Source organism: Sciurus vulgaris (genome assembly GCF_902686455.1).
Source record: "Sciurus vulgaris genome assembly, chromosome: 14".
NCBI lineage: Eukaryota > Metazoa > Chordata > Mammalia > Rodentia > Sciuridae > Sciurus > Sciurus vulgaris.
Window position 1 is genome coordinate 8,130,499 of NC_136475.1, and position 26,207 is coordinate 8,156,705.

The 26,207-nt window shown below is 41.7% G+C and overlaps 1 protein-coding gene across 1 annotated transcript in view; it reads left to right on the plus strand.

Annotated features, from left to right (window-relative positions):
- The window catches only part of BUB1 (BUB1 mitotic checkpoint serine/threonine kinase), a 55,185-nt gene that overhangs the window by 13,663 nt on the left and 15,315 nt on the right, over positions 1 to 26,207 (plus strand). The window contains exons 10-19 of the mRNA XM_079110096.1: positions 4,741 to 4,958; positions 6,361 to 6,419; positions 7,589 to 7,717; positions 7,809 to 7,919; positions 8,628 to 8,721; positions 9,627 to 9,705; positions 13,324 to 13,498; positions 15,117 to 15,204; positions 20,053 to 20,291; positions 21,158 to 21,301. Coding sequence (XP_078966222.1) covers positions 4,741 to 4,958; positions 6,361 to 6,419; positions 7,589 to 7,717; positions 7,809 to 7,919; positions 8,628 to 8,721; positions 9,627 to 9,705; positions 13,324 to 13,498; positions 15,117 to 15,204; positions 20,053 to 20,291; positions 21,158 to 21,301 — 1,336 coding nt within the window. The remainder of the gene's footprint in view (positions 1 to 4,740; positions 4,959 to 6,360; positions 6,420 to 7,588; positions 7,718 to 7,808; positions 7,920 to 8,627; positions 8,722 to 9,626; positions 9,706 to 13,323; positions 13,499 to 15,116; positions 15,205 to 20,052; positions 20,292 to 21,157; positions 21,302 to 26,207) is intronic.

The window sequence follows — 26,207 nt, forward strand, 5'->3', positions numbered from 1 at the left end:
TAGAACTGTTGCCATTGAAGTTTGTGCACCTAAAATACTATCTGTCTGCCCTCTAAAAAATTTCATTTTACCTCTCATCAGTAGTGTATATAAAAGTACCTGTTTCTCCCCAGCCCCTATCCTACATATTTTCAACCATCTGTTTGTTTAATTACAAGTAGTATTGGACTTTTTTTTTTATTGATTTAGTGGCTTTTTATCTTCTTTTTTCTTTAAATTTACTTTCATAAAACCAGGTGTGGTGGTACACATCCATAATCCCAGTGACTCGGGAGACTGAGGCAGGAGGATGACAAGTTCAAGGCTGATCTCAGCAACTTAGAGAGACCCTGTCTCAAAATAAAAAGGGCTGGAGATATGGCTCAGTGGTTAAGCACCCCAGGTTCAATCCTAGGTATCAAATAAATAAATTGACTTTGATGGATTTATCTGTTTTTCTATTGGGTTATTTCATTTTTTATGTATATTTCAACTTTTTATATAACATGTTCTCCCTTGTTAGTTTTAAGAAATTGTTAAAATAAATGTCTCATCGTTTTGTTTTTCTGTATTTTCTTGCTACTTATCATTTATCCTCAAGTTCCAAAGGAACTGAAAATATCCATTAATTACATTCAAACATCATATACACTCTCAGTTTCCCTTTTCTTGGCCACATGTACCCCAGAGCCTCCCCAGTGGTCCTTCCAACCCTGATTCTCATGGCATTGCTTCTCCTTAAGGTCCCCATTTTAAATTACGCAGTCTCCAGTCACTTTTTTAAAGGCATGTGTGATGGGTTGATTTTTTGAGATCTCTTGCTTGTCTAATAGTATCTTTGTTCTACCCTCACACTGGTTGATAATTTGGCTAGGAACTGTTCTAGGAAGGAAATCATCTTCCCTCAAGTCATTTCGGTTTTTTTGTGGTGCTAGGGATTAAACCCAGGGTTACTTTACCACTGAGCTATACTCCCAGTGTTTTTTTGTTTGTTTGCTCTGATTTAGGGACAGGGTCTTGCTTGGTTGTCCAGGCTGGCCTTGAGCTTGCAATCCTCCTACCTCAGACTCCCTCAGAGTTTTCAAAGGCATTGCCCGTTGCCTTTTGGCTTCTACCATTGGTGTTGGGAAGTCCTGGGTCATTCCGACGCTAGATTTTTTAAATGTAACCCCCGTTGTTCTTGGGAAGTGTGTAGGCTCATCTTTCCCCCATGTTATAACAAAAGGTCATGATGTGCTCTGTGTTGGTCTATCCCTCCATTTTACTGAGTATTCTAAGGGTCTAGTCCTCCAGTTCTGGGGAACTTTCTTGTTTGCATGTTCATTTTAGTAATTTTTCTGTATACCTGTTCTGTTAGGCCATCCTGATGGATCATCTTGGTTTTTGTAACTTTCCCAAGTATCTTTCTTTGTCCTTCTCCCACCCCCTCCTAATTTTCTGAGAGAAAATTATGGCCCTCCTAATAAATTCTTTTGTTTCTGATGTCATTTTCAAACCAAGTTGGTTTATTATGAACGCTCATTTTCTTAGCTGCCTCTTTTTATGAGAGTAGTATCACCTCTTAGTCTGAAGATTCTGTTTTTCCTCTCATTCACACCAGTTCTGTGTCTGTCTGGGTCCTTGTCCTTCATGCTGAGAGCCTGCCGTGAGTATCTGGTGATCTCCACTGTGCTCTCCTCCAGAGCAGGCCTCAGAAGGCTGACTCCAAGGCGTACGTGAGGGGCTTCTCGATGGTCTCTTCACTGGCAGGTATCATCTTCTTGGGAGAAAGAGCCTGAGAGCAGCATCTTTTGGTTTGAGATTATAAACCTGGCCTGCTGGCATTTGGGGAGCCAAGGAAAGGGGCCAGAGGTTCTGGTTCTGGTGCTCAGTAAGTAGACTGACTCAGTCTTTTGCTTCTTGTGTAATATCTGCCACCACCACCCTCAGCCCCCTTCCAGAGTCCTCTTGATTCTTTCTCCAAAATGGAAACCCCAGTCTCCCCAAGGCGGGGTGCTGGGGTTACTCTCTGGTTGTTTTTACGAGCGGGTTTCAGGGTCTGCTCTTTGGTTCTGTGGGCTAGGGTGGAACCCAGGGCCTCCACACTGGGCGGCGCCCTGACCCTGAGCTCCCCCTGCCCTGGCAGACCTGCTGTGCCCTATTCCTGTTTTCAGCTCCACCTTCACTTTTCTTCTGAGGTGCAGCCAGCAGTGCAGGGATACTCCCCGCCACTCCCCCGTCCCTGTCGTCGTAGTGTCCCTTCGTGCCCCCCCCCCCCCCCCCCCCCCCCCCGCCTCCAGCAGCTGCTTTCAGTGTTAAAATTCCCGAACTGCCATCTTGGAGCTCTGTGAGGGAGGGGGTCTCAAAACGCAGGCTCAGGCCACTGTCTTCAGCCAGAAGCCCCCTTCGTGGGATTCGCTTCTGGGCGTGGGTGGCATGAAGACAGTTTCCAGGTGGGTTGCCAGTTATCCATAAATCATCTGTTGACCAGCTCAGCCTTTCCCCCTTGATTCAGAATGTCTTTATCACATACCACTTTTTTATATTACAAAATCAGTTTCTCCTCTTTATTTTGGTCAATATATCTCTTCTTAGTCCTTCCATACTGTATATTTACTATAGCTTTCCTCAAGTCTCTGATTATTCTTTTTAAAATATTTTCTTCAGAATTGAAGTATCAAGAGTCTCTAATATAAAAATCTGAAATCTGGAAAGCTCCAAAATCTGAAACTTTGTCACTGTCATGTCCCATACTCAAAAAGTTGTGGATTTGAGAGCACTTCAGATTTCAAACTTTTGAGTAAGGGATGGATGCTGAACTGGTCTATGAAAATATTCCAAAAATCTGAAAAATTCTGAAACCTGACACATTTCTTTTTTTTAAATTTGTTGTAATTAGTTATGCATGACAGTAGAATGTACTTTGAAGCATCATATATAGGTGGAATATAATTTCTCATTCTGTGTACATGATGTGGAATCCCACAGGTTGTACCTAGGGTAATAATGTCTGATTCATTCTACTGTTCTTCCTACTTCCACAGCCCCTCCCCTCTCTTCACTCCCCTCTACTTAATCTAAAGTAACTCTATTCTTCCCTAGCCTCTCCTCCTTATTGTGAATTAGCTTCTGCATATCAGAGAAAACATTCTGCCTTTGTTTTTTCGAGATTGGCTTATGTCTCTTTGCATGAGATATTCTCTAGCTCTGCCTATTTACTGACAGATGCCATAATCTCATTTTTCTTTAAGACTGAGTAATATTCAATCATATATATATATATATACCACATTTTCTTTATCCATTTATCTGTTGAAGGGCACCTAGGTTGATTCCATTGTGAGTTGAACTGCTATAAACATTGATGTGGCTGCATCACTGTAGTATGCTGATTTTAAGTCCTTTGGGTATAAACCGAGGAGTGGGATAGCTGGGTCAAATGATGGTTCTATTCCAAGTTTTCTAGGAATCGCCATACCACTTTCCATAATTGTTGCACCAATTTGCAATCCTACCTTTTCCCCCACATCCTCACCAACATTTATTGTTGTTTGTATTCTTCATAATTGCCATTCTAACTGGGGTGAGATGAAATCTTAGAGTACTTTTGATTTGCATTTCTCTAATTGCTAAAGAAAGATGTTGAACATTTTTTCATATATTTGTTGATTGATTGATTGTATTTCTTCTTTTGTGAAGTGTCTGTTCAGTTCCTTAGCCCATTTATTTATTGGGTTATTCATTCTTTTGTGTTAAGTTTTTTGAGTTCTTTATATATCCTGGAGATTAATGCACTATCTGAGGTTCATGTGGTAAAGATCTTCTCCCATTCTGTAGTCTCTCTTTACATTATTGATTGGTTTCTTTGCTGAGAAGAAACTTTTTAGTTTGAATCCATCCTATTTATTGATTCTTGATTTTACTTCTTGGGCTTTAGGAGTCTTGTAAAGGAAGTCAGGGCCTGGGCTGACATGGTAGAGCTTTGGGCCTGCTTTTTCTCATAGTCAGTGCAGGGTTTCCGTTCTAGTGCCTATCTCTGATCTACTTTGAGTTGAGTTTCATGAGTTCTAAGCATTTTATATAAGCAATATGTAAGTAAACTTGAATTACAACTACTTTTAATCTTCACTAATTTAGTAGGTAAGGAAATGGTGTAGGTAATTTTAAGTTATATTCTTTGATATAACTAGTGATATTACATTTTGTCCATTTGTCTTAAATAATATTCTAGATATTTGGTGTTTTTCTTAATAATTTGTAAGAATACTTTTACAGGGTAAGGAATTAACCCTCTGTCTTTTAACTTTGTAACATTAGTTCCAGTCTGTGTACTTGTGAGTAGAAAAGCAAAGACCTTCATTCTGTAATCCTTCCCACCGGGAACTGTGTTTTTTGTGACAGTTCACATACACGTATCCTCTGCAGTACAGAGAAGCTGCCTGCCGAGTGAATTTTAACAGAACACCATTGTAATCATTTGATAACATTGATTTATTGGTCTTTTCCCAAAATTAAATAAAAAGAAATTACACATTCTTAAATAATGCTACAACTGCAGAGGCTGGTTATTTTTCAGTGGTTAGAAGTGTGAGCGGCTAGTCACATTGTGGTTTGAAGTGACAAAGTATCCATTATGTTGTAGAGTGATCTTTTTTTGTCAATGTTTGTTTTAAAGCACCTGGAAGGATAAGGGGTACCATTCTTTGAAAAGCTCTAACACCTGATAATAATATTCTGGGCTTTATGGTTTATTTTTGTTTATTTATTTGTTTGACACGAAAGGTTGATTCAGCATGTATGGGGCTGGGCTCCCAGCAGGAACTTTGCGTTCCACATCTTCCAGCAGTCAATCAGCAAACCTCAAAGAACGCAGGAGAGAAATCCAGAGAGGCACTTCTCCTCGTTCCTCCTGTGGCAGGTGCTGCTTTGATGTCCCCAGGTGTCTGCCAGAGCACAGCTCCTCCTGTTCCTCTGACAGCCCAGCCAGTGACAGAGGCCAGGTAAGTCAAAGCTAGTCCTGGAGATGATGGTGGTGTGAATGGCATCGGTCAGCTTCTTGTTTATATGACCTACAGTATCAAGTACAGGTAAAAGAGGAATTATCTCTGTTAAAAAACTTTTTCCTTGCAGCACTACAAGGAGATTGAACCCGAGGTTGCTTTTTCACTGAGCTATAGTCCCATCTCTTTTTTGTTTTGTTGTTTTGAAGAGTATGTGCTCAGCTGCTGAGGCTGGCCTCTAACTTGTGCTTCTCCTGGATCAGCCCCTTGAGTAGCTGGGATTTGAGGTGTGTGCCTCCACACCCACTAAAGCGATTTTAGATGAATATGTTATTGAAAAGCCATTATCAAAACATTGGACCCAAATCTTTCAAACACATATATTCTATACCTCTTTTAGAGTATTTGTTTTTCTTCATAATTTTCTCCTGGATTACAAATTTCAATTCCCTGAAACTCCAGTCTCTCTGTATTGGAAGGATGTGCACCTGTAAATTGCACTTGCCTTTGCTTCCTGGCCTTGGCCGAGGCCCTGCAGGGGTGGGTACTACAGACAGTGACTGGCATGTTCTCATATTCCTTTGTCCTCCCACAGGAGCAGTTGGGGATCAATGTCCATGACTGTATGTCACAAGCCACCTCCACACTATTGTGAAAGTTTTTTCCCCATTTTTGAGAGAGTTTTCTGGGTTTCAGATGCCATAGTTAATGTCACATCACTTGTTCTGTTTATATTTTTATCTTCAGTCACTTTGACTCTCTTGTAACTCGTGATTTGGATAGGATGTTGTCAAATTAAAAGTGCTTTATGCTTTTTAATTTGCATTCTCTTGGGATTCCTTAAGGGAATTCTAACAGTATGAGAGAGATGAGCCCACTGCCCCTAGAGTACATAATCACAAGCTTTAAGAAAAGTGGTCTGCATGGCTTTGTTTTCTTTATTGGTAGCTACTGTTTTAAAATCTGTACATCATTCTGTGGCTGTGGGCTCCTCACAAACAAAGGCATCTGCGCAGCTGAAGCACCAGTGCCTCTATCATGTTGGCATGGGTGCCCAGAAGCAGGTTTCAGCCCTTTGACCAGTTCAGCAGACAGCCAATGAGAGTTAGGGACGCCCTGTGCTGCCCTGCCCTGCCACACGAGGGATGGTTACTGTGGTGCCGAGACACAGAGTCAGCACGACCCACAAGTGCTCAGTGCCCACTTTTATCTGTTAGCACAGTGTCATCAAAATGAGCTGGAGGAAAAAACAAAGCATTTCATTTATTTTTCTCTGTGGATCTAAGCAACTCCATCTGCATTTCAGCAGCAGGCTTGTGATTGTTGGCCAGCTTCTGTTATTTCTTGAGAGTCATATGTAAAGCATGTTTTTTCTTGGGTGTCTCCGGGTTTTCTCTTCCAGATGTCTCAGTCAGAGTACTCATGAATTCCAGCCACAGAATGGAGCAGAGACAAAAAAAGGTGAGCGTCATGGTGATCACATGGTGATCCAGGCCTGCTGGGGCAGACAGCACAGGCTGTACTGTGGCGGTGGGACAGGAGGCCTTTGGACCTTACTAACCTAAGCATTAGCAGTCCTCTTCTTAGAGGGCAGGGGTTGTTTCAGCCCCAGACCACTGTAAATGAGGGCGTTAATTGTAAACATCTTATTAGTTCAGAATCCTTTGAAAGCTTAACTTATGCAAGTTTTTTTATTACCTTTCTCAGTACATTAATCTAAAATGAGTCATCTTTGTTAGATTGAGTGAGAAAGGTGATCCAAAGTTTAATTAGGAGTGTTCTCTTGTTTGGCACTACACTGGAGGTGTTTGCATGGTTTTATAAATTAGTGAGACAGTGTGTGTGTTCACGTCCTCCTGCGTGTGGCTGTGGCATTCTTTCCACTGTCAGTTCAATGAGGGCAGGGCCCTTTGAACCAGCTGGATTCATTCTGTGGAACTAAGACTTGGTGGTGCTCTCTGGATGCCGGCTACCGTTCTGCATAGTTAGAGATGTAATCATGAACAGAACAATGGCAAGCCCCTCAGGAAAGGAAGTATTGGTATCCAAGTAAGGGTTAGATTTCAGAGGTGAACAGGAGGTGCTGGTGAGGGTCACACCTGTGTAGAGGAATAGGAGAGGGAGCTGCCTGTGGAGCCAGCGTGGAGAACCAGTTCCAAGCAGAGGAAACTGGGGGCAGGAATATCCCTGACCCTCTAAGCACAGCAGAGAGGCCAGAGCCCCAGGGCAAGCAGAGGAGGAATACAGTGGGCCTGAGCAAGCAGGGCCAGGCCGTGCAGGCCTTGTACACCACTGAGTCCAGCTGAGCGGGAAAGTGGTCATGGGGGTGGTTCCATCTGACCACAAGCAGAGGGGACTAAGACGTGGTGGACAGTGCTGACTGGTATGATCCCGGGCCAAACACCTAACGTCTCTGAGCCTTTGTTTTCTTTGGTGTGAAAGGACGATTCTTGCCGTACCTCCTTCATGGCGCTCTTGCACAGGTGAGTATGCAGTTTGTGCAGGTCTGGAGTGGCAGTTACTGTGACAGCGGTAACCCGGTTTGATCGTGGTAAGTCATTGCAGCTGTGCGCCTTCTAACATGTCCTGACTGACCTACTGATGTGCATTTGGTCCTGTTCCTTTGCCAGCATGTGAAACACACAAGGTGGCCAGCTCGGGTTCTTTTCATGCAACTCCCAACACCTCCCTGGGAGTGATTCAGGCGACGCCATCCAGAGCGCAGCCCTCACCCACCGTGCACACCAAGGAAGCCCTGGGTAAGCCTTTTGTTTGCGTGTGTAGCACCTACACAAAAATGAAAATGAAATCTCTTGTAATTTGCTGATGGATATTCTTTCTGTTCTTTAGGTTTCATCATGAATATGTTCCAGGCTCCGACACTTCCAGATATTTCTGACGACAAAGATGAATGGCCATCTCTAGACCGAAATGAAGATGCATTTGAAGCCCAGTTTCAAAGTAATAATTTATTTGAAAGCTAATACGTGCACAGCACTGTGGGAGGTGGCCCAGGCGTTGCCAAGGATTGCATCACTGGGCATGTGTGGAGCAGAAGTGGGACAGAGTGGGACAAGGTTGCAGTGTGTGTGGTGGAGTTGGGCTTGTTCATTGGGTTGGGTTACTGTCATTTCCAAGGGAGGATAGGTTCCCCATGGGGAGGAGAGGCAGGAAGCACTGAGTGGTCCAGGCACGATGCGAGGCCTTCTTGGTGAGAAGTGGCCAAGGTGGTGTGTTGGTGGACAGCAGCTAGCCCACTTGTCTAGGGCCGTGGGATTCGTGCTGGGAGCCAGAGATTGTAATAAAGATCAGTAGCGTCATTTGGTGTTGGGAGCACTGGAAATATAAAGAGATGAATTTTTTCTTAAAGAAAATGAAAGTCAAAACCCTGAGAGCTTTTATTGAGAAAATCAGGTGACAACAGCAGCGTCATGGGAGAATGATGAATTCTGTTCTCGTGTGGCAGTGCTTGGCATCTGGGGCTGCCCAGTAATCATGGTTGAATCACTTCTTCTCTCTACAAAGTGCCTTGCCTTACTACTTAGTATTTAAAAACCGATGCCAGCTCTTTTCTGCAAGCTTTTCCCCCTTATTTGTAGTTGAAGTTTTAGCATAAAGGGTCATGTTTTCCTTGGGACAGTCATGAAATACTTTTTTATTCTCTTGCAGAAAATGCAAGTTCCTCTGAGGCTTGGGGAGTCAATAAAGTCTCTTTGACATCTGCTTTTCCTATTTTCGAAGATGGAAACAAAGAAAATTATGGGTAAAGAAGCATCAAGTTAATATAACACTGTGGGGACATGAGTCACAGTGCCACAGATGCCCTGGAGGTGCCGGCAGGACTCAAGGTGGCGAGGCACTGGGTGGAATTTGAGCTCTCCCCCAGGACCACCTGGTTCTGGCCCCAGCTCTGCACTGATAAGCCTTCCTGCCACCAACCGGGAGCTTGTGTCCCGCGCTGTCCCAATCTGCAGTGCTGTGCACGAGTTCCAAGAGAACAGACCTCAAAGTGAAAGCGCAGTAGAGAAAGAAAAGGATCTTAAGTTGTCAAAGATCAGGATTCTCTGGTTTGAAATTGTGTGAGAACGTGGATGAATCGGTGCAGGTGTCCATACCTGCTCTGTTGACATTTGCAGGACTGATAGGTAGGAAAGGAGGTGGCCTACGTTGGGTAATGCTGCAAAGAGAGTCTTTCAAGGCAGAAGCACAGTACACGAGAGAGCCACATCCAGGCTGGAGTGGAGTGGCCCCGGGACTTCTCAGTTAGTAGTTTGAACCATGAGAGATGTCAGTGTGAATGAATCAAAGGTGCCGTGGTATGGCAGGACAGAGAGGGCATGGCCAGCATGAGGGAAGTTGCAGAGCGCAACCAGGCCCTGGGAGTAAGAGAGCTATTGCATGGCACCCATGGCACTTTATTGGCCACAGCCCTGATTCTCCTTTTGTTTCTAAAACTTTGAACTCAGTGTAACAAAAATCCCTTTTTCTGTCCTTTCTTTGGTAACTATTGGTCAGCTTATATAGTTCATTCACTTTTGCTAGCCGCACAGTGAAAATAAGGAACCTCTCATTAAATGAGGGGAGAATTTTTCTAATGTTAGCTTAAGCGGCAGCATTTATTTCATCACCATATTTCACTATTTTTAATTTTATGAATCTTTTCTTTAGATTACCGCAGCCTAAGAATAAGCCCACGGGAGCCAGGACCTTTGGAGAACGCTCTCGCAGATTTCCTTCAAAATCAAACGTAAGCCGATCTCTGTTGCATCTGTGAAACAGGTCTTTCAACCCTCTCCTCTTCATTTTACCAAGCGATTATGCCACTCAAGTGGTATGGGCATATAAAACCGCACTGGAAAACATGTTGATGTGTTCCTTTTAGAATATTGTTCTCAAAGAGACGTCCCTTTAGTTAGGAGGAACCACTTGGGGATATGTGTTTTTCCTACACTGAGGAAGTGAGGCCTGCAGTGGAATATTAGTGAGAAACCCAACAAATCTGCATCCAGCCAAGATGGGCCATCATCAGCACAGCTCAGCAGACACCCTTCACTGCTCTCTAGCTCAGAGCATTCCCCAAAGCGGCCTTTGTGGTCGTCCTGGTTGGCTTCCACCCCGGCCCTAAGTGTTCCCTACAGTGTGCTCCACTCTCCAGCCCCTGCATGGCCCCATGGCAGTGATGCACCATTGAGAGCCGCTGGCCTCACCAGTCACCTCACTAAGATGCTGAGCCCTGCTCCTGCTTTAGTCCCACGGGGGATTATCTGGCTCTCTAATCCTGATGATCTGTTGAGCTTAAAATTTTTGCAAATAATGAACTGGATTGCAGGCATAGTGCCATCACTTTAAAGGTACATTTTACTGAACTATTCAACAATATGTGCTTTTACCAAAATCCACAATGCATTGTGCCTTTATCCTGCTGCCAAACATAAGCCAGCACTTTATCCTGTATCACCTGAAGAAGTAATCAGCCAGTTTTGCCTCCATTGTTGGAAGAGATGGTGGACTTTATAAAGTCATTGCAGAAGATATAAAAACCATGTGTGAGAGCCAAACTCCCGTAAATTCAGTTATCTCACACTACACAAAGGCACCATAAACATACATTGGAGAAAAGACAGCCTCTTCAACAAATGGTGCTTGGGAAACTGGAAGTCCATATATAGCAGAATGAAATTGAACCAATCTCTCTCACCCTGCACAAAACTCATCTCAAAGTGGATCAAAGACAAAGGCATTAGACCAGCGACCCTGCACCTACTAGAAGACCCAGCTTTCCATCATGTTGACTTAGGAACCAACTTCCTCAGCAAGACTCCTAAAGTGCAAGAAGTAAAATCATTAATTAATAAAAGGAATGGCATCAAACTAAAAAGCTTCTTCACAGCAAAGGAAACAATCAAGAACATCACAAGAGTCTACAGAATGGGAGAAAATCTTTACCACACGCATCTCAGAGCATTAATCTCCAGGACATGCAAAGAACTCAAAAAACTTAACACCAAAAAAACAAATAACCCAGTCAATAAATGGGCAAAGGAATTGAACAGATACTTCATAGAAGAAATACAAATGATCAAAAAAATACAAAAAAAGTTCAATGTCTGTAGCAATTAGAGAAATGCAAATTAAAACTATACTGAGAATCCATCTTACTCCAGTCAAAATAGCAATTATCAAGAATACAAGTAACAGTGTTGGTGAGGATGTCGGGGAAAAGGTACACTAATACATTGCTGGCGGGACTGAAAATTGGTGCAGCCACTCTGGAAAGCAATATGTAGATTCCTTAGAAAACTTAGAAGGGGACTACCATTTGACCCAGTTACCCCACTCCTCAGTACATACCCAAAGGACTTAAAAACAGCATACAGCAGTGATGCAGCCACACCAATTCACAATGGCTAAGCTATGGGACCAACCCAGGTGTTCTTCAACAGATGGATAGATAAAGAAAATGTGGGATATATACCCAATGAAATATTACTCAGCCCTAAAGAAGGATGAAATGGCATTTGCTGGTAAATGGATGGAGCTGGATACTATCATGCCAATCCCAAAAAACCAAAGGCCAAATGTTCTCTCTGAATGCAAATGCTAACTCACAATAAGGGAAGGTATGGGTGGAATAGAAGTTTATTGGATTAGACTAAGGAAAATGAGGGAAGATGGGAATAGGAAAAAGTACAATGAATCAGAACTTTCCTATGTTCATATATGAATACACAACCAGTGAAACCCCACATCGTGTACAATAGGAATGGAATCCTAAGGTATATTCCATGTATGTATATTATGTCAAAATAATCTACTGTCATGTGTGTCTAAACAAATTTAGAAAATGAAAACCATGTGTGGCATTGTAAGGGCAACGGAAGGAGTTCATCAGCTGTGGTCCTAACTCAGCAATCTCTTTCCCCACAGACTCTAAAACTTGACCTATAATTCTGTTCTTGGACAAGTGCCTGATTCTAGGGGCTGGGGCAGGAGAGATACAAGATGAGTCTGGAGCATCTTGTGCCAGAAATTTAGGAAGAATTTTGGGTTTTGTTTTTGTTTTTTCTAAAAACCAAAAAAGATGTGGCGTATCAAAAGAATATAGATGCCAACCTGAATGAGCCAACGGTCAAACCTGGAAAAATTTGAACAAGAAAATAAGTACAATAAAGTAGTATCAAACTATAACCCAAGAAATAAGACAGATATTCATATTGCTATAAATAAGTGTGGAACAGAGGATGATTCTTCCTTACAGTGATGTCGAAGGCATGAGTGGCAGTGGAGATTCACTGTTAGAATCCTTGTAAAATAATTGCTGTAGGCAAGATACACTCAGGAACACAGACCTTGTTCACAGGGAGGGGGCTTGTGAAGTCCAAATAAGGACTGATAGAAGGTACTCGTGTAGCCTCCAGGTAGCTCCACCATTAATCACTGAGGTGGTCTGACGTTTGTCCACGAGTTCTTTGATGACGTTCTTCTGGAAGGTGGAGTTGAATTTCCTCCCTTTGAGTGCGGGCAAGAGACGGTGATTTGCTTCTAACAAACAGAGCAGAGAATGGGAACAATGGTTTCCTCTGGGGGCCTCACAGATGCCTGCTCAGGTGATTGGGTTTGACCCTACCAGGAACAAGCCTTGTGGCTAGTTAGCGCAACTCCCCGCTGGGTAATTAGGAGACCCTTTACCCCGAGTCTCCCCAGCACGTGTCACCCCGTCTAAGTGGGAGAAAACAAGCCCAAATTGGAGGGACGTTCCGCGTAGCTCCTGACCAGTATTCACAAATTTCAGTGCAAGAAAAGAGCAGGAAGGACAGCCAGGTGGTCATCGACTCGAGGAGACAGAGTTGACAGGACAGCTGCACACATGTGCCACCTGGGACTGGATCCAGGACAGCCAAGGGACATAGGAGGGGGCGTGTGAAGTCCAAATAAGGACTGATAGTTACCAGTGTTGTTTGACTTTTAAAAGTGTGCCAGGTTCTAGAAGAAATTGACATTAGAGGGAGCTTAGTGAAGGTTACATGAAACTGTACTACCTTGGCAATCTTTCTATAAATCTGGACTTTTTTTTTTTTTTTTTTTTTTCAAATTTAAAAAAGTAGAAACTAAACACAAATGTGACCCTTGTGACGTGGTTCCACTGAGGTGTATTAAAGGTGAGAGGTAAAATGGTTTTTTGGGACAAGGTCTTGCTGTGGTGCCCAGGCTGGTCTCAAACTTCAAGTGATCCTCTCACTTCAGCCTCCTAAGTAGCTGGGACTACAGTCCTGCTCTGCTGCACTCAGCTTAAAGTCTTCATGTTTTAAATTTCATAGATAAAACAAGAAGATTGCAGTTTTTTTCAGCTCCTCCTCTGTTGTAGGAAGTGCCTCATTCTGAAGAGTTTTTGGATGATTCAACCATCTGGGGTATTCGTTGCAACAAAACCCTGGCCCCGAGTCCTAAGAGCACAGGGGACTTCACTTCTGCTGCCCAGCTTGCGTCTACGCCCTTCCACAGGCTTACGGCAGACGCAGCACACATTCTGGAAGATAAAGGTGTGTAATGTGATGTTTCAGTGTCTGCTTCTACAAATGTCAGTTCTTTAGTATTATAGTTTTCTTTAAAATTCTAAGGCGGATGTTCAAGAATCAAAAAGGGAATTGGAATCCATCCATTGTTTTTTCCTTTGGTGTACTGTCTTCATAAAGCCTACGTATTTTGAAACCGTAATAACAGATTATGTGTAGAAAGGGGGGAAACTTATGGAAGCATTTAAAGGCAAATATGTGAAGTCTAAACAATCTGTGTAGGAGTATGTTTATGTTTTACAAAAATGGGGGACACTGCGATAAGTTATTTGAATACTAAAAATACTAAACACGGTTTTTAATTTAATGAATAACAAATAGCCCATTTTGGTCCTTAATACATTTCTACAAACTGTTATCTCAGACGCGTAGCCAAGTATACATTACACATAAGATCAGTTTGTTTTGCACTGTTTCTGCCTCAAGGGAATAATGACAAAACTCACAAATAGTCTTTATTTCTACCACACCCCAAATATAGCACCCTATCGAAAAGATATGTATATACCTGAATTGAACCCTAATATGTGGCATTGCATTGAGCTGATTATTAGCCTTTACTTGCCAACCTACAAAACACATACTGTGGGATCTGGGACCTCTGTACCATTTCAGTGACTACTGATTTACCAGCCAAACTGCCACTGCTGGTCCTTCTTAAAAGCAATAGTGAGAAAACAGCCAAAGGATTCCACTTCACTAGGCAGAAGCCTGTTTCAGTGGGATTATGAGCCTAGAAGTTTTTGACTAAGGAACAAGGGCCTTAGAGTATTGACCCAATATGTCACTTTCCTTTGTTCATCTTACAGGAGGGGCTAGTTGAAACTTGGACTATTGCTAAGTGCCATCAATAATTTGCACTTGAATAAAGAAATTTTAAAGATTTTCCATTCAGGAAAGTGAATCAGTGAAGAGTCCTTCAAAAAGTCAACACTGACTGTTCAGTATTTGCCATTCTGCGTCTGTAAACAGAAGCTAATGTTCTTATACTAAAAAGCACTCTCGGTGTAGCAAGAGACTGGTAAAATTTAATCAAGGGTAATAGGTGGCTCTGCAGCATTAGCACCACTTGGGAGAAGTCTAGCCTGAATATCTGCCCTATCTACTATTGATAGATAAATATAGTTTTAAAATAAAGAGAGCAATGATTGTTGCCAATATTCAATCATTTCAATCAACAAAATTAAGTCACTGAAGTTCATTAAATGGAAAGAAAAATTCTCTGCCCCCCAGGAAACCTTATAGCCTTTGACTCTCACTGTCCTTGTCACATGGTTCTCCTGAACCTGGCTGTGCCCTGTCATCCATGCCAGTGACCACCTGTGTGGTCATCCTGTCCTGAGTGGGCCTACCACTCTCTGGAACCTTTGTTCTTGAAGGATCATTATCAATTAGATGTAGAGATTGAAATGCTCACCTGTATGAGGTTGAAGGGGGGTTGTTTTCCCCATTATATTGCACTTTTCCATGGAATGCTATTTTGAAATTATAATGAAAGTCAGCATATAAAGGTATAAAGTCAGCATATCAAATGGTATACGTGTGCAAACATCTGCATGTAATGTCCGTGTCTCTAATATTTCAGAAAACGTGCTAGCAACACAGTGCACCCATGTGCCGTTGAAGTCTTGTGAGAAGAACGTGGTGGGGCCCTTGGAAGACAGGAAGTTCAGGTAATGCACAGTTGTGCCATTCTCTCCCTTTCCACTTGAGCTTTCCTTTTCCAGAGGTAAGAGGACACCTAAGCCATCCTAAAGGATAGACAGACATCCTAGTGTTTATTGATTGGCATCTTTTAGTCAGAAGCTTGTCTGTGAGTGTAAGCCCAGTAATGAGCCCCCCACTTGGTATGAGGACAGTGAGAGAAGCAGCTGGGTGACAGAGGCCCCCTGGGCAAATTTTCTGCAATTGACTTCTACTCATTTGGGGATTAGAAATGGAAAGCCCCTTACCTAAAAGACCCTGACACGTGAAGACTGTTACAGGACTGAGCTAACATATAATTTCTTCCTCATACCCAGCACAGTGAGAAAATCAGTAACTTCCTTTTAAGAGAAGAGCAGGTGTTTCAGCCTCCTTGGTATAATGGTGAAGGCAGACTCAACACATGAACCCCTGTCTACACAGGGCATGCACCTCAGATCTCACAGTGGCTGCCGTCTCTGGGTAGCATCTCATTCTAGACACAGTGCTTATGCTTTTCCTGGACTCTGTCCCTTAGTTGTGGGAACTATTCTTTTTGTTCTATCATGGATGAGGAAATCAGGTTTCAGATAAACTATTGATCTGAAGCCATAAGGCTTAACATTCATAGAATCAGAAGTTGAGCCTGTGCTATCTGCTCGCTGACCCCTGCTCTCACTGCCGAGCTCCACTGCCTCTTGTTGTCAGAAACTCACTGGGCACAATTTCAATTGAAACCCAAAACCCATGGAATTTACATTAATTTTATTATTGATGAGTTAATCATTTTCTACATGTTTATGTTCATTTGTTTTTTTCTTATGTAAATTCTGTTCACATCTTTTATCCAATCATTTATTTACTTGGGTTTGTTCAGTGAGAGGTTTTTGAAAACAGGAGCCACCAGGAGTCTTCCTAAGGCCAGCCAGACCTTTGACTCACAAGACTGCCATACACCATACCTGGTATAAGATTGACTTAGAAGTACATAGGACAGAAATCTCAGTTGCCGCTGGTGCACCCTGTCCAATGAACTCTTGTCTTTGGCCCCACGTGACAGTTCAGTGCAAGGAAACAAGGCTCACGTGGACCAAGTGTGGGAGCCTAGCTTAGAAGCCTTAAGCAACTCCTCCGATAGCTCTCAGGGGCCCATGAGAAAACCTACTGGGCACAATTTCAATTAAAAAGCAAAATCTATTGAATTTACATTAATTTTATTATTGGTGAGTTAACCATTTTCTACATGCTATGTTAATTCATTTTTTCTTCTGAAAACTGTGGGTTCCTAGCAGGTATTTATAATTCTACTCCAGACAGTGTTAACCAATAATGGTTATTTTTTACCATAGCCAGTGGTGACAGAGTGGGAAGTTTTCAGGGGAAAAGAGCTAGAAAGTTAACAAACTCAGATTCTCATAGACAAGAGAGAAAGGGTTTGTTAATCATTTATGCATGGACAATAATTTGGATACCCATGTTATTGGTAACAATAGTGTGGAAACAACTTTTCAGTGTACAGTGCCTGTTCTGTGATCACATAGATATTGGGAACATCGTCGCTAAGAACCGTGGAATTGTTACACGCTAGTGTACATCACTGGGTTGAATGGTTCACAGTCCTTAAAATCCACTATGGGAGTGCAGAAGCCTGGCAGGTAGCGCCATCGCTGAATGCTCAAGGTTAGCACCAGTCAGAAGCCACCTTAATACCACACTGCTGCCACCCGATGGGAAGGCCCTGTGCTGCTGCAGTGTTCTTCCCAAAGCACCCGTGACCCCAGTCTAGTCATGAGGAGATGTGTGAGGAGCCAAAGTACATGGCCACTACTACTCGAACTGTCATGGTCTTGGGAAACTAGGGAACACTTTTAAAATTGTCACTGGGGAGTAAGGGATCAGGAGGTGTGATAGTAACATCATATCAAAATCTCTGGGACACTATGAAAGCAGTACTTAGAGGAAAATTTATTTCATGGAGTGCATTTAATAAAAGAAGTAAAACTCAACAAATAAATGACCTAACACTACAGCTCAAAGCCCTAGAAAAAGAAGAACAGACCAGCACCAAAAGTAGTAGAAGACAGGAAATAGTTAAACTCAGAGCTGAAATCAATGAAATTGAAACAAAAGAAACAATACAAAAAATTGACAAAATAAATAGTTGGTTCTTTGAAAAAATAAACAAAATTGATAAACCTTTAGCCACACTAACAAAGAGAAGACGAGAGAAAAATCACTAAAATTCGGAATGAACAAGGAAATATCACAACAGACACGATTGAAATACAAAACATAATTAGAAGCTATTTTGAAAATCTACACTCCAACAAAATAGAAAATTTCGAAGACATCAACAGGTTTCTAGAGACATATGAATTGCCTAAACTGAACGAGGAGGACATACACAATTTAAATAGACCAATTTCAAGTAATGAAATAGAAGAGGTCATCAAAAGCCTACCAACAAAGAAAAGTCCAGGACCAGATGGGTTCTCAGCCGAGTTCTACAAAACCTTTAAAGAAGAGCTCATTCCAATACTTCTCAAAGTATTCCATAAAATAGAAGAGGAGGGAACCCTTCCAAACTCATTCTATGAAGCCAATATCACCCTGATACCTAAACCAGACAGAGACACATCGAGGAAAGAAAATTTGAGACCAATATCCTTAATGAACATCGACGCAAAAATTCTCAACAAAATTTTATCAAATCGCATACAAAAACATATTAAAAAGATAGTGCACCATGATCAAGTGGGTTTCATCCCAGCGATGCAAGGTTGGTTCAACATCAGGAAATCAATAAATGTAATTCACCATATCAATAGACTTAAAGTCAAGAATCACATGATGATTTCAATAGATGCAGAAAAAGCATTTGATAAAATACAGCACCCCTTCATGCTCAAAACACTAGAAAAAATAGGGATAGTGGGATCATTCCTTAACATTGTAAAGGCCATCTATGCTAAGCCCATGGCTAATATCATTCTAAATGGTGAAAAACTGAAAGCATTCCCCCTAAAAACTGAAACAAGGCAGGGATGCCCTCTTTCACCACTTCTATTCAATATCGTCCTTGAAACTGTAGCCAGAGCAATTAGACCAAAGAAAATAAGGGATACAAATAGGAAAAGAAGAACTCAAACTATCCCTATTTGCTGATGATATGATTATATACTTAGAGGAACCAGGAAATTCCACCAGAAAACTTTTAGAACTCATAAGTGAATTCAGTAAAGTAGCGGGATATAAGATCAATGCACATAAATCAAATGCATTTTTATACATAAGTGATGAATCTTTGGAAAGAATAATCAGGAAAACTACCCCATTCACAATAGCATCAAAAAAAATAAAATATTTGGGAATCAATCTCACAAAAGAGGTGAAAGACCTCTACAATGAGAACTACAGTACACTAAAGAAAGAAATTAAAGAAAACCTTAGAAGGAGGTGTGATAGTGAGTGCAATATGATGTGTGAGACTGGATCCTGCAGCAGGAGGAGGTCAGTGGAAGAACTGGTGAGGTCCGGGTGAAAGCCAGAGTGGAGCTGGTAGTGAAGCCTGTAGGGGGCTTGTAGGTTGACAAAGGTGCCTCTAACAGGAGCGGCAGATGTAGGGGAGGGGGTGGGGAGGCACAGGGATTCTCTTCTCGGAATACTTCTTTAAATACAAAACTATTCCAAAATAAAAAAGGCTATTTTTTTAATTCACAGTAAGAAAAATATTTGTCAGAAGAACTAAAAATAGCAGCCTATGAAATGACATATACAAATTTATTCATGTAAGAAAGATACATTTATTTGTGGTGTCTATAGATGTAAGGGGTAAATGTAAATGTATGTGTAGAGATGAACACAATCGATTCTCATTGTTCTCTGTAGTTCTGTTCTTAAAGTCATGCAGACACTGCGTCAGTGAATACTGAACCCTTGTTCCAGGGGAAGTGCAGGGTCAGTCCTGTGGGCCTCAGTCACGGTGTTGTTTAAAGACACCCTACTAAACACGTATTACTGATGATCTACATTGAACTCACAGCCCACCGTACTGGAACTCCCGCCTGGATGAGGCTCACCCATTTCTCCTTAAGGCACATCATAGCCTTCTTATGCTTAGGAACACTGGACACACTTCAGGCAAACACCTGAAACCCCAACAGAGAGCACAAGAACGCAAAAACTGCAGCGCTAGCCTAGGCAGGGCAGTGCAGGAGTGCAAGCAGCAGGTGCACCTTGCCCCAGCTGGCCTGGGGACAGGCACTCAACTCTGCCTTGGCTCCGCAAGTCTCCAATGACTGCAGAATCATGAGTGTTGATCTGGTGTTCAAGTGGATTCTAACACATAGGTGCGTTCACAAATATGCAATCCACGAATGGGGATCAGCTGTGTGTGCATTTGTACACATACTCGTGTGGAAATGTGTAGAATGTTGTTAGATTGCAGTTGGCATTTTTTGTTGTCTGAATGTTATAAAACAAGCCATTTTTAGACTGAAGTTAAATATTCAGTCTTGATTAAAAAAAGCAGTGCTGCTGAGTTACACCTTGCAGCTGAAATACCCCTTCTCCCAACCATCCCTATACAGAACACCCAGTGTATCATCTCCCATTTATCTAATATGTTATCGTGTCTCCGATTTTTATTTCTATTAATATTGGACTATGTATTTGCCTATATTTGTTTAAAGAATGATTTAATCTTTAAAGAATGAGTTCAGTCTGTGCAGCAATTTTGAAGTGACGTTCCTAAAATGAGAAGTAAACTGTCATGGGACTTTTGTGTGATCAATCCAATGGGCTTCTAATAATACGGTGTTTTCATTTCACACGTCTAGTCCAATCAGAGAGAAGAGCCCAAAGCCAGCATTCCCCGCAGGCCCCTCTTCGGCATCCTTGCACCGCTCCAGCCAGCCTGCCCCCAGCGGTGCACTCACCCAGGAAACGGTGCAGGACCTCGAAGCTTGTCGACTCACAGACAATGACCGGGCCCTCGTGGAGGACCCACCTGATGTCAGTGCTGGGCCCCAAGAAGAGTGGATGCAGACGGGTCCCGCTGGGGATGTCAGTGCTCCAGGTGTGACAGAGGCTCAGTCCCAGTGGTGCCATTAGGACCACAGCATGGGAAGAGCTGTTCTGTGAAGGAACTCAGAAGGGGGCTGACATGACTCAAGGTGGAGGGGCTGGGTTACAAGGCTAGGTTCTACCCTAGCAGTCCTGTGATCTTGACAGAGATTATTTCAATTCTGTGACCCCCCCTCTGCTTTTCTGAAAGTGAAGTGAGGCCAATCCCTACCTTAGAGGCTCGCTGTGAGAACCAGGGAGTTAATAAGTGTGCAGAATGCAGAGAGTTCTGCACGTGCAGTGAGCCGGTGGTAACTACCCGTACAGTCTTCATCATGCTTTATTACTTATAAAGTATAGATCACTTTATTACTCTAAGTGGGTAGAATATTTTATTACCCTAAGTTGGAGCGAAATCTTTGCCTTCCCTTTACAAATTATTTTCCACCTGTGGACCCAAAGTACATCTCCTATGTGCAAACTATGTTTTGTGGGTATAAGTGGGAAAGCAGTTAAAGAACCTGTATCTTTCTGAGCACATGGAAGTCACTAACCCCAACTGTGCCATAAGACGTGCAGCCTTAACGGCTGAAGGCAGGACCTAGCATTTCTGGTAGCCAGAGTGAGATACAGCTGGCATTGTCCCTATGTCATCCTGAATGTTGATTTGAACTTGCAGAGCCAAAATGGCAGATAGTCACTGCGCAACTCCCAGTTCTGACTTTTGAAGATAGTTGTTTATTATTTAAATCAATGCTCTATGAAGGATGAGACTTTTGAAAGCTTAATGAATGTCTCTACTTGCTTTATCTAAAATTTATTAGGTGAAATCTTTGAATACTGAACTCATGTTTCTTTTCTTGTTCTCATTCCTTTTAGACTTCACTATTGAGAATCCATGGGATGATAAGTTGATTCTCAAACTTCTATCTGGGCTTTCTGAACCAGTGAGTTCCTATCCAAATACTTTTGAGTGGCAGTGTAAACTTCCAGCCATCAAGCCCAAGACTGAATTTCAGTTGGGTAAGAACTCTGTGGGTGTTAGAACTTTAAGTTCTTGTTCATCTGTGGAAAGTTGATAGCAGTTCATGTGTATGTGAGATTCTTCTCCTGCCCCCTACCCCCAGTAAAGAGTTACAGCTGCAGCTCTGAGAAATTTTGTTAATCCATGGCTGTAGGACTGTGAGTGCTGTTGGACTCTAATAGATTTAACTTAGTGATAGCTATCAAAAGTGAAAATGCATATGCTTAGGCTGGGGTGTAGCTCAGCAGCAGAGCACTTTCCTGGCATGGGTAGGCTGTGGTTTGATCCCTAGAACTGCAAAATTTTTAAAAATGCATATACAGTTAGACTATTTAACACAGGCATTGATAACAAAATGAGGTTAATTTGCCATTTTAACCATTTTTTCAGTGTTCAGAGGCATTAAGGATTTTCATGACAAGTACATGTGCACCCGTCACCACTAATTATAAGTTTTTATCATCCCAAATGGAAACTTGGTTATTTTACTTTTTAGTACTGGGAATCAAACCCAGGACCTCACACATGCTAGGCAAGGCCTCTACTACTGAGCTACATCCTCAGCCCTTTTTATTTTATCTTGAGATAGGGCTTCCTACGTTGCTCAGTCCAGTCTTGAACTTGTGATCTCCCTGCCTCAGCTTCCTAAGTAGCTGGGATTACAGGCATGCACCACCACACCTGGCAGAATGAGGAAACTACTTCTTTATGGATGGGTAATGAGCTCCAAAACATACTGTTGTATTAGTCCGGGTTCTCTCGAGGAACAGAATCAACAGGAAGTATGATTATAAAAGGGGATTTATTAGATTGGCTTACACAACCAGAAGCTGGATAGTCCACAATGGCCATCTGCAGGCTAGAAAACTGGAAGAACCAGCAGCAACTCAGTCCAAGAGGCCGAAGCCCTCGAACAAGAAGGGTCATGGTACTACCAAGGCTTCTGGAAACCACCTGGAGAATCACTGGCGAGTCCACTTGGAAGAGTGAAGAAGCGAGAGTCTGATATCGTCAGACAAGTGAAGCAGCAATCAAGAATCCCCATTCAAGAGTGGAGCTTACATCTGCATCTGCTTCCTTGGTCTTCCAACTTTTATTCCATCTAAGCCACCATCCTATTGGGTGGAGTTGCCCATGCTTAGGAAGGGTCTCCAGTTCACTGTCCCACATTCCGGTCATTCCTAGACACGCCCTCATGGACACACCCAGAAGCCTCTTAAACATTGGCATCTCAATCCAATCAAGTTGACAATTCAAATTAACCATTACAAATTGTTAAATAAAAAAGGCAGGACGGTATGTGTACCGTGTTGTTTTTTGTTTTTTAAAAAGGGGGATGGTAGTATATAGTCATATTTGATAATATTTCTGGAAAACTCTTGAAGAATACTCAAAACTAAAATGGTTAGCTTAGCGGGAGTGGGAAAGTGGGTGGGTGTGGATACCATGGGAGCTCAACTCTTCACCCACAGAGCAGCCTTCAGGAAAATGGAGGGGAGCTCAGAGTTCCCATATGCCCACGCCACACCCCCAGATCCCTGGTGGCATCTTGTGTGAGTGTGCCATTTGTAGCGGTCGATGAGCCAGTATTGATGCTTGATAAAAGTCCATGGTTCCCTGCATGCGTGGTTTGACAGTGCTTGGCGGATCTCACTGCGTTAATACTGATGAAGTCCAGTTATCTCTGCCTTGAATTACCGGTGCTGCTCCACTCACGCCTTCCTCCATGCACCCCAAAAAGGCAACCACCGAACCCTTTACCCCATGGTTTTGCCTTTTCAGAATGTCATATTTTTGAAATTACAGTTCTGTAACCCATGGGCCAGTTTCTTTCACTTAGCAGTACATATTTAAGGCTCTGCTGCTTTTCATGGCTTGATGGCTTTTTTTTTTTTTAATCATCCTGTTGTGTGGATGCCCCTGACCACACAACTTGTTTACCCCTTCACCTACTGAAGGCCACCTGGGTTGCTTCCAACTTTCGGCAATTATGAATAAAGTTGCTTTAAGTGTTGTATACAGGTTTTTCTGTATACAAGAGAACTAAATACCAAGTGTGATTGCTGGATTGTGAGACATGAATATACAGTCATCCCTCAGGGTCTGTGCAGGTTAGTTCTAGAAACCCCAGGGATACCAAAGTTCATGATACTCGTTCCTCTTATAAAATGGCATAACCTTTGCTTATAACTGAGCATATTCTTATATACTTTAAATAATTTCAAGGTTACTTATGATACTTCATATAGTGTAAGTAGTTGATATGCTCTGTTACTTAGGGAATAATGATAAGGAAAATGTCTCTACACATTCAGCACAGACCCAGTGTTTCTTTTAGTATTTTCAGTCTGTAGTCAGTTAAATCTACAGATTTGGATCCTCAGCTGCAGTGGGCTGAGTGTGTGCTATGTACGGAAGTGCCGAGCTCTGCCAGTGTGGCTGCATCTTTCGCCCTCAGCAGCCGTGAGTGAGAGCTGCTGCCACGTCCTCACAGCGCCCGGTGCTGTGGGTGTTTATTTACCATTCTGAGGTGCGTAGCCGGGCTCACTGTTTCAGGGTGCAGTTCCCTGGTGTCAGGGTGGTGTTGAAGTTTTTTGTGTCTTTATTTGCTATCTGCATACCTTTTAGGAGGTGAATGTTCAGATCTTCTGCCCATTTTTTAATTGGGTTATTTGTTGTCTTATTGTTAAATATTAAGAATGTCTTAGTTTCTTGAAACAGTTCTTTATTAGATACTTGTTTTGCAAAGATTTTTCTCCCAGTTTCTGGTTTGGCTTTTTAATTTTTTTTAAACTGTTTTTTATAGCACAGAAGTTTTAATATTAATGAAGTCCAATTTATCAGTTTTTTTTTTTTTTGTTTCATGGGTCATGCTTTTGATATTATATCTAAAAAATTTATTGATAAACTGCAGGTCACCTAGATTTTCTCCTGTATTCTTTTCTGTAGTATTTGTCTCTTGCCAGTACCACATGATCCCGATCAACAATCTTTATGGTTAGTCTCAAAGTTGGATGAAGTCGATCATTTACTTTGTTCTTCTTCAATATTGTGTTGACTATTTTGGGTCTTTTGCCTTGCTGGATTTTACTTGCTAATATTTTGTTGAGATTTTTATGTCCATGAATCAGTTTGTTGGTGTTCACAAGAAACTTGCTAAGGATTTTTATTGAGATTGCATTTAGTCTGTAGGTTGAGCTGGGAAGAGATAACATCTTGGCAAAGTTGACTCTTATTCTATATGTGGAAAATCTCCGTTTAAATCGCCTTTGATTACTTTCATCAGAGTTTAGTTTTTCTCAGATAGATATGGTACATATTATTACATTTCTACCTAAGTATTCTTTTTGATGCTTATGTAAATAGTATTGTTTTTTAATTTCACATTCTGATTGTGCATTTCAGGTACATAGGGAAGCAATTATCTTTTATATATACACTTTGTGTCCTGTAAGCTTTCTGTACACACAAATAATTCCAGATTTTGTTGTTGTTTAAACAGTCCTGTCATCTACAAAGAAAGAGTTTTATTTCTTCCTTTTCCAATTTGTATACTTTTTTTTTTTTTTAATGTCTTCCTGCACTAGCTGAAACTTCTAGTACAATATTGAATAGAAATGATAAGAGGCAAGCATCCTCACTTTATTCCTAACCTTGGGGTGTAGCTGTGTTGTTTATCACCATTAAGTCATGCTGGCTGTAGATTTTTGTACATGTTCTTTATCAAGTTGAAGTTTCTCCGTCTGTTCCTAGTTTCCTCAGAATTGTTATGAATGGATGTTGGATTTTATCAAATGCTTTTTCTGCATCTGTTAATACGATCATGTGATTATTAACCTGTTGGTATGATGGGTCAGGTTAACTAATTTCAGATGTTGAACTCGCCTTGTATTTCTTGGATAAATCCCACTCAGTCATTGTGGTGGTTTGAATGTCCCCTTCAAAAGTCATGTTTACATTTAATTGCCATTGTCACAGTATTGAGAGGTGGGACCTTTAAGAGTTGATTAAGCCAAGAGGGCACACCTTTGTGAGTGACTAAGGCAGCTGTTGCTGGGTGCATTAGTTGTCAATGGGGTGTTTGGCAGGCCCCCTCCCTCCTCACCACATTATGTCTTCCACCATCTTGGAACATACCATGAAGACCCTCACCAGATGCAGCCCCTCAGTCTTGGACTTGTCAACTCTGAACCTGGTGAGCCAAGTAGTGTCTTTTCTTTATGACTTATCCAGTCTGAAATACTCTGTTACAGCAGCAGAAGTCAGACTAAGACAGTCATGGTATATGATTTACTTTATACATTGTTGGATTTTACTTGCTAATATTTTGTTGAGATTTTTATGTCCATGTTCATGAGACTTATTTGTATTGTTTCTTATAATATCTCCATCTGCTTTTGGTATCAGGGAAATGCTGACCTCATAGAATGAATTAGGAAGTATTCTCTGCCACTATCTTCTGGAAGAGGTTATAGAGAATTTCTGTAGTTTCTTCTTTACAGATTTGACAAAATCTATCAGTGAGTGCATCTGAACCTGGTACTTTCTGCTTTGGAAGGTTATTAGTTATTGATGCAATTTCTTTAATAGATACAGGTCGATTCCAGTTATCTAGTTCTCTTTTATGAGCTTTGATAGATTTTTGTCTTTCAAGGAATCAGTTCATTTTGTCTAGGATTTTCTTATTTGTGAACATGGTGTTCAGACTACTCTTTTATTATGACTTGGATGTCCATGAGCTCAGTAGTCTTGGCCTGTCTTTCATTTCATCTGTTATTCGTGTCTACTTTTTTTCCCTTAGCTCACCTGATTGATGTTTATCAGTTTTACTAATCTTCTCAAAGACCCAACTTTTAGATTTTTCTCTCTGTTGATTTCTACTGTAATATTTATTATTTCTTTTTT